Source organism: Sapajus apella, unplaced genomic scaffold (assembly GCF_009761245.1).
Source record: "Sapajus apella isolate SASKATOON/1434 unplaced genomic scaffold, GSC_monkey_1.0 scaffold22, whole genome shotgun sequence".
Lineage (NCBI taxonomy): Eukaryota > Metazoa > Chordata > Mammalia > Primates > Cebidae > Sapajus > Sapajus apella.
Window position 1 is genome coordinate 26,990,011 of NW_022436962.1, and position 14,162 is coordinate 27,004,172.

At 35.0% G+C, this 14,162-nt stretch overlaps 1 protein-coding gene across 1 annotated transcript in view; it reads left to right on the plus strand.

Moving 5' to 3' along the window:
• Positions 1-14,162, plus strand: part of DNAH14 (dynein axonemal heavy chain 14) — a 403,573-nt gene that overhangs the window by 110,637 nt on the left and 278,774 nt on the right. The window contains exons 18-21 of the mRNA XM_032289400.1: positions 3,564-3,905; positions 4,417-4,786; positions 7,027-7,217; positions 10,336-10,581. Coding sequence (XP_032145291.1) covers positions 3,564-3,905; positions 4,417-4,786; positions 7,027-7,217; positions 10,336-10,581 — 1,149 coding nt within the window. The remainder of the gene's footprint in view (positions 1-3,563; positions 3,906-4,416; positions 4,787-7,026; positions 7,218-10,335; positions 10,582-14,162) is intronic.

The window sequence follows — 14,162 nt, forward strand, 5'->3', positions numbered from 1 at the left end:
TCTGTGTCACTCCTGGGTGGGCCATTGTCCCACCTTGCTTTTCGCCATTATTTGTGGTTTTTGTTTCCTTTAGTCCCAATGCAAGTACCTGGATGTCTAAGTTGAAGGTATTGTATTTACTCACCCTTTTCATACCTCTTTGTGAGAGCCACACACCCTAGCTGCTTCTAGTCAGCCATCTTGGCCACTCCCTCCAAATTCTTAAAAATTGTTTTAATCTCTTTGTTACATTTCTCAATTTTGTCATTTATTGTTTTCCATATGTTGTTGAGTTGTTCCTGTGTATTCTTATGAAGTTTGCAAAGCTTCCTTAAAATAGTTATTTTGAACCTGGGTGTGGTGGTGTGTACCTGTAGTCCCAGCTACTCAGGAAACTAAGTGTTAGTATTGCGTCCAGGAGTTCAGAGGCAACATAGTGAGACCCTGCATCCAAAAAAACAAAAAGTTATTGTGAATTATTTCTGTCAGTTCATACAACTCTATTTATTTAGAATCGGGGATGGGTGCTTTATTTTGTTTCTTTGGTGATGTAATGTTTTCCTAATTATTTTTTTTTTTATCCTGGTGGCCATGCTTTGGTGTCTGTACATTTGAAGAAGTAGGTAATTATTAATTACATACTTTGCACACTGGCTTTGTCTGGGAAAGCCTTTCACTAGTCAGCCTGTCCATCGATTCTGGGCAGGCCATCTGGCATAGTTCATGGGCCAGCTTCTGCTGGAGTACTTAGGCTGGCTGGTCTGCTGCCTGGATCAACAGATAGGAAGGTCTAGAGCCTGGATCTACTTGGGTGAACCTGTTGATTGTCTGCTGGGTGGGCCTTGAGCCTGTATCCCTGGGGGTCAGCCTAATGCTTGTGACTACTGATGGTAGTGTGGTGCTAGGTGGGCTTAAAGCCTGGGGTCAAGGGGCTTAGTCTTCCACTGAGGGCTGTCTGGAACCCAAGGCCACTGAAGTTGGCATGGTAGTGGGGAGAACCAGAGATTGAGTCTAACATGTAGGCCTCAAAGCCTGGGACTTTGGGGCCTGGTCTCGTGCCAGGGTGGGTCTGGAGGTTCAGTCTGTGAGTACCAGCTTGGAGTTGGGTTGTAGGTCCCTGCCTTGTGCTGGGCTTTACTGTGGTGGCCTTGGTATTGGAATAAAATTGTTCTTCCTACTGTCTTCAGTGTGTCTTTTCTTATTTCTATGCTATGTGCAGATATTGTGATCTCTCACTTGATTTCCTTAGCACTTGTGAAGGTACTTTTATATGTGGCTAGTTGTTGTAATGGTTGTTTCTACAGGTATATGATTGCTGAAGAGTCCTATTCTACCATCTGGCTCCCTATTATTATCTGCAAACCACTTAAACAGTTCCTGACCCATAGTAACACTATGAACCAAATTTCTATAGTTAGAAAAATCATAAGTTTTGGTTCTGGAAAGTTATTGCTGAGCTATTTTTCAAAGACTCTGTTCTGAAAATTCTGTTTAGTCATCCTCTTTCTGGCTGCTGCTTGTCCTATGTGTATTTATATTTCCTGAGGGTTTTCATATGGTTAAAGAAAATACTTTCTATTTTTAGTTTGAAAAGAGTTTTTATTATAAATATTTTATCAAAGATTTATTCATTACATTTATTGAGATAATCTTGCAGTTGTTTTCCTTTAATCTTTTTATGTGAAGAGTTACATTAATTGACTTTCTACGGGTAATTTCACATCCAAATTGGTAGATTTAGCTTGCCAGCATGTGCATACACAAGCATACATATTATTTTTAAGATTTTTGTATTTATAAGTGAAAATGATCTGTAATTTTCTTTTGCTATCCTTATCTGGTTTTGGTATCAATATGTTATTTGTGTCATAAATGAAGTTTGGGTATATTATACCTTTTTATATTATCTTGGTTTGTGTGAGATTGAAATTATTTGGTTGTTTGTAATACAAATATGTATTTTAAAATGTGTTTGGCATTTATTCAGTATTTGTATTGGAGTCTAAATAGTTATGTCTACTCAGTCTACTGACACAATTATTCTTGGTGCACTTTCTATGTGCCAGGCACATTGTAAGTCCATTACTAAATTATTTTATTTGTCCTCCAAAGTACAGATGAGGATAATAAGTTTATGAGAGTAAAGATATTTGCTGAGGGTTACACAGTTAGTAAATACTGAAGCTGGGATCAGAGATAAGCTGCTCTGACTTTAAGGCCTTTTAATATGAACTCTGTGGCAAAAGAGACACACACATACCCCATAATAAAATTTCTGATGGATTAACAATGGTAATCTCTGGGTAATGGAAAAATAGTTGACCATCTTATAAACTTTTTTCCATCTTATAAACTTTTTTTTGTATTGTGATTTTTGCGTGAACATTTATTTTAATATCAAATAGACTAATGTGCTTGAAAAATTAGACACATATATATGAAATTCAAGGCTGTAAAGATTAAAAACTAAACTGACTTTCATTTTAAAATTACATAAAATTATGCAGGCATACTGCTTAAGAGCCCTTGAAACATGAAGAAAAAATGTGAAAAAATTATAGTTCCAGTACAAAAATGCAATTACTTCAAACTTTTTAATGGAGTAATATATATATACTTTTAAAAAGCATGGAGGTTATAAAATAATAGGTATAAATATGGTGGAAAAGAATAGGATTTGGAATCAATTTGGATTTAAATCACAGCTCTGTAACTTACTACATTTCTAATCTTGGTATAATAAATTCCTCTGAGGCTCAGTTTCCTTCTGTGCAATTTAGAAAAAATACCTTATTAGCAAATATACTATCTGAATAAAGTGTGATCATGTACCAAAAGAACCTATCATATACATGCTCAAAAGGTTGTAGCAATTTTTATGCACTGTTCATATTTCAATCATAATTTTGCCATTTATATTACACTTATTTCTTGAAAATTGTTATTCACAATTCACAGTTTACTTATATTATGTCTTAATAGCATTTTTTAATATGTGAGATACATTCATGTGCCTTTTGTTAACAATAGAAGGATTTGGTCATGTTAATGCCTCAGTATTTAAATAATGCTTAGAATTATGTCTGTATTATGTGATATGGTTTGGCTCTGTGTCCCCAACCAAATCTCACGTTGGATTGTAATCTCCGTATGTTGAAGGAGGGGCCAGAGGTGACTGAATCATGGGGTGGACTTCCCCCTTGTGGTTCTCGTTATAGAGTTCTCAGGAGATCTGGTTGTTTGAAAGGGTGTAGCATTCCCCTCTCTCTGTCTCTCCTGCTCTGCCTTGGTAAGCCGTGCTTGTTTCCCTTTCACCTTCTGCCATGCTTGCAGTAGGTTTTCTAAGGCCTCCCAGCCATGCATCCAGTACAGCCTACAGAACTGTGAGTCAATTAAACCTCTTTTCTTCATAAATTACCCAGTCTCAAGTAGTTCTTTATAGCAGTGTGAGAACAGAATAATACCTGATGTTTTAATTATTTTCTGAAATTAGACTTACATAAGTCAGAGAAATTAAAAGCAATAGTCTTCCAAAATGGTGAAAAGTCATTACACAATTATAATTGACATGTTAATGATTTCAGGTTGTAGAATCATCATTGCAACAGCTGGAATGTGATCCCACTGAAATAGAAGAATTTGTGGAGCATTTCATTTTTTTGAATACAATTTCCTCAAAAATACCTAAATTAGAAAAAGAATACTTAACAATTTCTCAGCTATATTCTGTCGTAAAGCATTACCAGATCCATATTTCAGAAGAGCAAATTGCCGTATACAAGGTTCTTCTTCTTAAGTTTAGTCAACTAAAATCATCTATGAAGTTAAGTAAAATAAATAAAAACACTGCTATGACTAAATTCAGAGATAATTTGGAAGCATGTATCAGTGGTCTACGTGTTGACGTTAGCAATTTAAAAGCCAAAGTAAGTTTTTTAGGTTTTTTTTTGGATATTTTAAAATAAAAACTTGATCTTAGTCTCGTAAGTCTAGGCATTTGTGTATTTGCTTTCAGTGGAATTTTGGCTAAATAATTTAATATAAGTTAAACTGGGATTCACAGAGAGAATTTTGGTGACTTGTGAACTTGAATGGGAAGTAAAATTATATCTCTATTTTCACTAATTTCTAACTGGAACATAGCATTTTCTTAACTATGAATCAGTGTAGGCAACAAACAGCAACATGGCTGGTGACTTTTACCATAGGCTTCAAGAGACTGCCGAATGGGCTCATGGCATAAAAAGGACTAAACCCCCTGAAATCTTTCTGGGCCAGTCTTTACCTTTTTCTGGGCCAAATGGTATGCTATTTCCAGTTTCACTCACTTATCAGGTAAAAGCCTAGATAATATTCTAAAAGGCTTTCACTGCCAATAAAACAGGTACGTTCTGGATATACTGATTTCTTTTAGAAAGTCTTACTCTTATTTTTTAGATAAGAACTCCTCTTCTGTTATGTGCTGGCATTCAAGTGACAACAGCAATGGAAATGATCCAAACTCTCTCAGGGGAAGCTGAAATTTTAACTAACAAAGCTAAAGCATATTCAAGCTATCAGGATTGTTTCAGTGATTCTCAATCTCACATACATTCTGTTAATATGGAAGAAATTACACAGATTGTGCTTTCAGAGATCTCTGACATTGAATGTGACTTGACTTTGAGAAAAAAATTATGGGAAGCACAAGACGAGTGGAGGAAATCTTCTTGGGAATGGACAAATAGTTCTCTCCAAAGTATTGATGGAGAAGCAGTACAGAGAAATGTTTCAAAACTGATGGACATAATCTTGGTACTAGAAAAAGGTAAAAATGTGTTTCTCAAATTTTCCCACCTAGGTTTATATACCAAGTAGCCTTTGGGCACCAAGCACATTGTCCTTGGCTTGTTTCTTTACCTGTTCTCAGGGATTGATCATTATGGCTAGAGCTACAGTACGGGAGTATAGATAGGAATTTTACTGAAGCAAGAAGATTAAGTTTCTGTTAAAAGAATTTTATTAAGTAATTAATAATTTTTATATCCTTTAAAAGTTGGTTCCCTGCATAGAACCCCAACTATCTCACCCTAATTATGGCTCTTTTAGGGCACTGGTCAGAGATGTTTTGATGATAAAGGCCCATCTGCAGAATCTCTATCTTTGGGTAAACAGCTGAAAGGGTCGTTTTTAGAGTTTTATTTTATTTTAATCATCAAATTTGAAATCTTGCCAGTGCAAACATGCTGTTTTTATGAGAGCATTTTTATAAGATCATATCCTTTCCAAAAGGGAAGTTTTGTTTCACCTGGCCAAAACAATATCTTTGCTTTTTTTTTTTAAATTTATTTTATTGCATTTTAGGTTTTGGGGTACATGTGAAGAACATGCAAGATTGTTGCATAGGTACATACGTGGCAGTGTGATTTGCTGCCTTCCTTCCCAACACCTATATCTGGCATTTCTCCCCATGCTCTCTCTCCCCAACTCCCCATCCCCCACTGTCCGTCCCCTATTTCCCCCCAACAGACCCAAGTGTGTAGTGCTCCCCTCCCTGTGTCTATGTGTTCTCATTGTTGAACACCCGCCTATGAGTGAGAACATGCGGTGTTTGATCTTCTGCTCTTGTGTCAGTTTGCTGAGAATGATGCTTTCCAGGTTCATCCATGTCCCTACAAAGGACACAAAATCATCATTTTTGATGGCTGCATAATATTCCATGGTGTATATGTGCCGCATTTTCCCTGTCCAGTCTATCATCGATGGGCATTTGTGTTGGTTCCTTGCTTTTTTAAAAAAATCTCCTCCCCTATCACTCAGACATACCTTAATCTAAAATTTCTTCGCCAGGAAAGCTAAAAAAACACTTTATTTCACTTGTTTTTAAATTATATAAGAAATACAACAATACCACAAAAGTTTAGAAAAGAGGACAATTGGGGGGCAAATCATACTCTCAAGGCTTTAACATAACACTCCTTGTGTGCATTCCCTCTCACTGTTTTGTCATATACATGCTTCCAAGGACAGTAAAGTAACAACTAGATGACACCTTTTATCCATGGTTCCCCAGATAAAATCTTGTGTTTGCCAAAGTCTAGACTGGCAAAAACTAAAGTTATGCTCTTGATCTTCTGTTTAATCAGTTCTTAAAAACATATTACTATTTAGTACAACTTTATTTAAAAAAAAAAAAAAGCCCCATGTATACAAATTGTTTTTTTGAGAGTATGAGTGCAGTTTTCAGTTCTCTTGAGTCCCTAACTTTGGTCCCCTCCTCTTTCTTTTATAAGTTGAGTAAAAAGGTTATAACAGTTGAACCTTCCACTCCATAGGTTTTAAATCCTGTACTTTAGTGGTTTGTCATACGAGAAGACAAGACTAGTGCTGGTCTGTGGCAAAGCTGTCACCTTCATTTCCTACATTTTCGTGTTAAAGTATTTTTTAATGAAATAATATTGATGGTATATTTTTTCCCTTGATGTTCTTCCATACTTACCCAAATTTTAAAAACTCAAACCAGCTGAGTATAGTGGCTCATTCCTGTAAGGACATTATGTTTCTTATATAACTTGGGGAGGCTGAGGTGGGTGGATCATTCGAGGCCAGGAGTTTGAAACCAACCTGGGCAATATAGCAAGACCTCTTCTCTGAAATGAATGAATGAATGCCCAGAATCTATTACAGTCTTCTGAATCTTTGTGAGGTATGTACATGTGTGTCTATGTGTGTGTGTACCCATTTGTCTGTATATTTATCATGTCAGTAAAAATCTGGGAAACTTGTGGTAGCTGGCCACTCCTGAAATCAAATTGTCTAAAATAATTTGGTTGTGATAGTTGAGTTTTAGTCACCAGTCCTTATAACTATTTTTCTTTATTTAATGCATAGTTGATTCTCATGGAAGGGTGATGTTAATAAAGCTTACTGTTATATAATATAGTTTAATAACTGATAAAGTAGTATTACATTAACAAAATTAAAGAAAAAATACTATTTTCTCAATTGTTTTTGGTTAAAAAATACAGTGAACATATTGTGAGCCTACTGACCCATTGTTATTTATAGGTTTGCCTAAAAACAGTATGTTAACACATCTTAAGCAAGTGATAACAGAGTTTAAACGAGAGCTGCCTATCATTATAGCTCTGGGAAATCCCTGTCTCAAGCCAAGGCATTGGGAAGCTCTCCAAGAGATTATTGGGAAGTCAGTTCCCCTTGATAAAAACTGTAAAATAGAGAATCTTCTAGCTCTCAAGGTAAATAAAAATTCTTTTAAAAAAATAGATTGAAATACCAGATGGGCCAATTTTAAATAGGGAAGTAAGTCTATAATGAATAGGAATTAGAAAATGAAGTCTATAGAGTGTCTGGGAAAATAAGAGTATATTTGTAGAATCATAGTTGATAGGAAATTGTTTAATTGGAGATATTGGATAAGCTATTAATTATTCCATTATAGTTTAGGGTGATTAAAAAACAGTAATACTGGTTTTCATGTATGACAAATGAAATTAGTCTTTCATTAGTTAACAGTACTACTTATATAGAATATATTTTTATAGGAATAGAAATATCAAAACTTCTGGATTCCATTATCTATTAAATGAAAATATATTAAGAGCATGTAAGAATTGCCCTACCTTAACATATATCTATAACTTGACATTATATTTAAAATAAACAACTATTTGACTTTCCATGCATAATAAACAACTATTTGACTTTCCATGCGAGTTTTACTATAAAAACATATTTTTTCCAAGATTAAAAAATTTTGTATTTTCATTCCTAACTTACAGTAGGCTTAATTTATATTTAATGTTTCATGGCTGACAATATATAATGTAATCAAACCCCCTATTTTATACCTATAATTTTCTACTAAATGATCTGTTGTAATGAGGAACATGGACACCTTTTTAAAGAATTTAAAAAGAAGAATTTTTTAAAACAACTTTAGTTTTTAAAATTTAGATTATTTTATGTTGCCAGCCCTAATCTTAACTTTCTCTGGAACTCTAAATTCACATATCCAATTTCCTATTCATATCTCCACTTATATGTCTAAGAAATGCCTCAAAAGTAACATGTCAAAAACATTCACTTTTTATTCTTCACCTCCTAAATTCTACTCTTCCTCTATGTTTCATCTCAGTTGAAGGTAGCTCCATTTTCCAATTGTTTTCACTAAAAATCATGAAATAATTCTTGAACCTTCTCTTACTGTTACAATCCTCATTGTATCTAAATATCTCATCTTAGAGCCTCCTAACCATTATACATGCCCAACTGATATACATGCCCAACTGATATACATGCCCAAGAGGAATTCAGCAAGATAGCTAGATGACGTCAGAACATAAGAACAAATACCAATAGATGAGTTTATTTCAAATCAGCATGCATAAAATCCAGCACAATTTTAGTGCTATTTTCATTCCCAGTCTTGGGTTATTGGAGCTACTCTTGGTTAAGTTAGATAAAGGGTGATAATTGTACAGACTAAATGTAGCAGCAAGCCATAAAAGTTAGGGTAGACAGGTATATAGTATAGAAGCTGGTGGCCTATGTGGGTGTGGTGGCCTGTAATAACTCAAAGGGTTCCAATGAGCTATTACATGTCTAACACGAGTAGATAGTTTAAAAAGGAAGTCCCATGCATTTTTTAGTGGGTCCTAATTAGGACGGTTTGATGTGTGAACAGAAGTGAACAAGGTCTTCAGCCTTTGAAATACTGTAGTGAGGAGTTAGAGAAATCCCTTCTTCTTGAAGATAATTATAATAGAAGGGATAAGGAGGCAATCACCTGGTAATTCGAAGTGAATTTTAAGAGTTCCTGGATTATTTTGGTCATCCTGTAGAAATCTGACAACGTATCTAGCATAAAGTAGAAGCCAACTGGACAGGATTTGGCCCAGAAACTCATCCTTCATTTATTAAAACTTATGTTTTAGAGGATTGACCTAGAGACAGTGGTTATGCTGTAAGACTTTCCAAGATAGGCCATATTAGAAGTCCTATTAAATGAATAAATTATGATGGCTTGCATTTATATGACAACCATTTTGTCCAAGATGTTGTGCAGGCTCTGAAAAACCTACAACATGAAAAGCATTTCATGAAGTAAATTAAGAGCAAGAGCTCAATGGTATGCATATGATGAATATTATCATTTTATGGTTGATAATTTTCACTTTAGAAAGCCATATGTTTTATAATAAAGTTAGATGATTAATTACAGGCATCAAGACTCAGCTAAAACCACCCAGCTATTATCAAGTAAGTTGTAAGATCTGACCATTTGTCAGTCAGGTCGCGTACTTTGACCATAAAGACTTGACAAGGCTCAATTCACTTCACTGAAATTTTGCTTTACGCATTATCAGTGTCTGGATTTAGTTTTTAGCAATTTCAGAATGTTAGCATTAGGCACAAATTTCTTTCTTCAGCATAGAACTTTGATGGTTCTATAGTTCCTTATCTGCCTTTGGCTAAATAATCTATGTCAAAAGGTAGGCTTCTTTCCCAAAGCTGTTACTTAATGCCATAAGCAGTAACTGATCCCACCATCCTTATAATTCATCTTTGGCAAGCATATAAGAGAAATGATAAAAACTAGTCATATCTGTTCCAAATCCCCGCTGAGTTGCATTACTAAAACATAGGAATTGGGCATTATTCTTTAGCACCATAGAGATGGCATATAAGAATGGTGGTAAAGTCTTACCTACCAGGGATAAAACAATAAGTCCAACTAGTTAATTTTAAGATATGTAGATGAGAAGATCTCTGAGTATCTGTATTATAGTGAGTGACTCTGGAGATCTTATATCAGGATCTTTTCCTATAAGAATTGCAGGTCAGTGCACATGGCAAAAAAGTCTGTGTATATTCCACTAATGTATTTTAAGAAACACGTATCCTCAAAGAAATGAGGCAAAGAAATGGAAGCCATGGAAATCTGGATCCATCAGAATTGCATTCTCTTACATGAAAATATCCCAAGAATATTGTAGAGAGTAAAAGCATGTCACAAAATAATTAAGCAGTTGGCATTAGTGATGAGGAAAGAATGCTGAAGGAAATAATTCCACCTACACATATACAGAAGGTATATACTCTATAACTGGCTAGAATCAGGAAAGTTAGAAATATTCCCTGATTATAAAAAATGTCAATAGGATGATTTTAAGGTTCAAAAAGATAGGTCATAAAGGATAGACATGAAGTCTCTGCTAAGGATACAAACCTAATTGGAATTAGATCTTCAATATTTTTATGTGCCTTTAAAAACGTGCATTTAAAATTTCCATTTTAAACATATCAGGAATTATTTGCTATACTGGATACTAAAGAATAATTTGTTTATTTTAGATGTTGCAATATGAAAATGAAATAAAAGATATATCAACCTCAGCAACTAATGAAGCGGCTCTTGAAAAAATACTATTTAAGATTATTGATTTTTGGAGCACTACTCCTTTGCATTTAGTTCTTCATCACACAGAGGTTTACTCTATCTTCATAATTCCATCTATAGATGACATATCAGCTCAGTTAGAAGAGTCTCAAGTCATACTTGCAACAATTAAAGGATCTCCCCACATTGGGCCCATTAAGGTAATATGGCAAAGGAAAAATGTTTTCATTTTTTTTTTTTTTTAATTATTTTTACTTTAAGTTCTGGGGTACATGTGCAGATCTTGCAGGATTGTTACGTAGGTATACACATGGCATGGTGGTTTGCTGCCTCCATCCCCCACCACCTACATTAGGTATTCCTCCTAATGTTATCCCTGCGCAATCTCCCCACGCCCTGCTATCCCTCCCCTAGCCCCCCACCCCCAACAGACCCCAGTGTGTGATGTTCCCCTCCCTGTGTCCATGTGTTTTCATTGTTCAATACCCACTTATAAGTGAGAACGTGTGGTGTTTGGTTTTCTGTTGTTATGTCAGTCTGCTGAGAATGATGGAATGATGGTTTCCAGATTGATCCATGTCCCTGCAAAGAACATGAACTCATCCTTTTGTATGGCTGCATAGTATTCCATGATGTAAAATGTGCCACATTTTCTTTATTCAGTCTATCATTGATGGTCATTTGGGTTGGTTCCAAGTCTTTGCTATTGTAAACAGTACGGCAGTGAACATGCGAGTGCATGTGTCTTTATAACAGAACGATTTATAATCCTTTGGGAATATACCCAGTAACAGGATTGCTGGGTGAAAAGAATTTCTATTTCTAGGTCATTGAGGAAGCACCACACTGTCTTCCACAATGGTTGAACTAATTTACACTCCCACCAACAGTGTAAAAGTGTTCCTATTTCTCCACATCCTCTCTATCATGTGTTGTCTCCAGATTTTTTGATGATCGCCATACTAACTGGCATGAGGTGGTATCTCAATGTGGTTTTGATTTGCATTTCTCTAATAATCAGTGATGATGACCATTTTTTCTTATGTTTGTTGGTCTCATGTATGTCTTCTTTTGAAAAGTGCCTGTTCATATCCTTCGCCCACTTTGGGATGGGTTTGTTTTTTTCTTGTATATTTGTTTTCATTCTTTGTAGGTTCTAGATATTAGCCCTTTGTCAGATGGGTAGCTTGCAAAAAAATTTTTCCCATTCTGTTGGTTGCTGGTTCACTCTAATGATTGTTTATTTGCTGTGCAGAAACTGAAATTTAATTAGATCCCATTTGTCTGTTTTGGCTTTTGTTGCCATTGCTTTTGGTGTTTTAGTCATGAAGTCCTTGCCTATGCCTATGTCCTGAATGGTATTGCCTAGGTTTTCTTCTAGGGTTTTTATGGTGTTAGGATTTTGTGTTTAAATCTTTAATCTATCTTGAGTTAATTTTTGTATAAGGTGCAAGGAAGGAGTCCAGTTTCTGCTTTCTGCACATGGCTAGCCAGTTTTTCCAACAGCATTTATTAATACGGAATCCTTTTCCCATTGCTTGTCTTTGTCAGGTTTGTCAAAGATCAGATGGTTATAGATGTGTGGCGTTACTTCTGAGGCCTCTGTTCTGTTCCATTGGTCTATATCTCTGTTTTGGTACCAGTACCATGCTGTTTTGATTACTGTAGCCTTGTGTTATAGTTTGAAGTCAGGTAGCATGATGCCTCCAGATTTGTTCTTTTTGCTTAGGATTGTCTTGGCTATGCAGGCTATTTTTTGGTTCCATATGAAGTTTAAAGTTGTCTTTTCCAGTTCTGTGAAGAAGGTCAGTGGTAGTTTGATGGGGATATCATTGAATCTATAAATTACTTTGGGCAGTATGGCCATTTTTATGATATTGATTCTTCCTAACCATGAGCATGGAATGTTTTTCCATCTGTTTGTGTCCTCTCTTATTTCCTTGAGCCACGGTTTATAGTTGTCCTTGTGGTCCTTCACGTCCTTTTTTAGGTGTATTCCTAGGTATTTTATTCTCCTTGTAGCAATTGTGGGTGGGAGTTCACTCATGATTTGGCTCTCTCTTTGTCTATTATTGGTGTTTTGGAATGCTTGTGATTTTTCCACATTGATTTTGTATCCTGAGACTTTGCTGAAGTTGCATATCATCTTAAGGAGATTTTGATGCAAAAATCTTCCATAAAATACTGGCAAACTGAATGCAACAGCACATCAAAAAGCTTATCCATCACAATCAAGTAGGGTTCATTCCAGGCATGCAAGGCTGATTCAATATATGCAAATCTATAAATGTAATCCATCACATAAAGAGAACCAAGGACAAAAACAACATGATTATTTTAACAGATGCAGAAAAGGACTTTGACAAAATTTCAGCCTTTTATGCTGAAAACTGTTAATAAACTAGGTATTGATGAAACATATCTCAAAATAATAAAAGCCATTTATGACAAACTCACTGCCAATATCATACTAAATGGGCAAAAACTGAAAGCATTTCCTCGAAAAACTGGCACTAGACAAGGGTGCCCTCTCTCACCATTCCAATTCAGCATAGTATTGGAAGTTCTAGCTAGAGCAATCAGGCAAGAAAAAGAAAGAAAGAGTATTCAGTTAGGAAAAGAGGAGGTTAAATTGTTTCTATTTGCAGATGACATGATTGTATATTTAGAAGACACCATCATCTCATTTTCTATAATTTTATTTATTATTTCAATCTTTTGGATTCTACAATTTGCCTTTGAATTCAATAAATCATTTCTATACTTACATAAAAATTACATTGAATATTTACTAGTTTGAATACCAGAAATAACTTTTTGTGGAAACACTAATTGCTTATGAGGAAATGTCAGAAAGTTTAATTTTGGCATAAAGGATAAATTTAGGTCATGGAAAAATATGACCTTATAAGCATGTACAGTGTTCCCTGATAGTCCAGTGTATAGTGTTCCCTAATAGTCCCTCACTGTGCAAACCTACATTTAGTAATATACCTAAGAATTATTTTAAAGTGTCAAGAAACTCAACATGACATGTAATAATATAGAGATAGTAAATAGCAAAATTAACACGATCATACCCACACACATATATGTACATCATCTATAAGATAGATGGAGGAGAGAGAGAAAGTATATATACAACAAATGGATATCCCATTATTTGTGATATTTAGGGAAAATGTCAATTAATTAAAACTTTGGGGAAAAAATTATACAAAAAATAAACCAAATGGAATTTATTCTTTAATCAAATGTAGTACAACAAAAAAATGAACAGCAGAAAAGCATCAAGAAAGGCAAAACACCCACAACAATAGAAATTTTAAAGTAACCATCAGAATATACAGGAAATGTAATCTAATTTTTTTAAATTTGAAAGTAAGTAACAAGGAGAAAATCACATTTCAAACCTGTCACAATTGGCTATAGCCCTATGAAAATGAATGTTTAGAGCATTAAATGCCTTCATTAAGGAAAGTGAATTTAATAAATGATAAATTAAGCACATTTTAGCTCAAAAGAAACACACACACACACACACACACACACACACACACACACACACCCCACCTACTTCCAAGCAAGATGGAGCATAGAGACCAGATTTACCACCTGTCTTAGTCCACTTAGTACTGCCTCAACAATACCACATACTGGATGATTTATAAAGAAAAGAAATTTATTTGGCTTATGGTCTGGAGGCTGGGAAATCCAAGAGCATGGGGCTGGCATCTGGCAAGAGCCTTTGTGCTGCATTATTATCCTATAATGGAAGGCA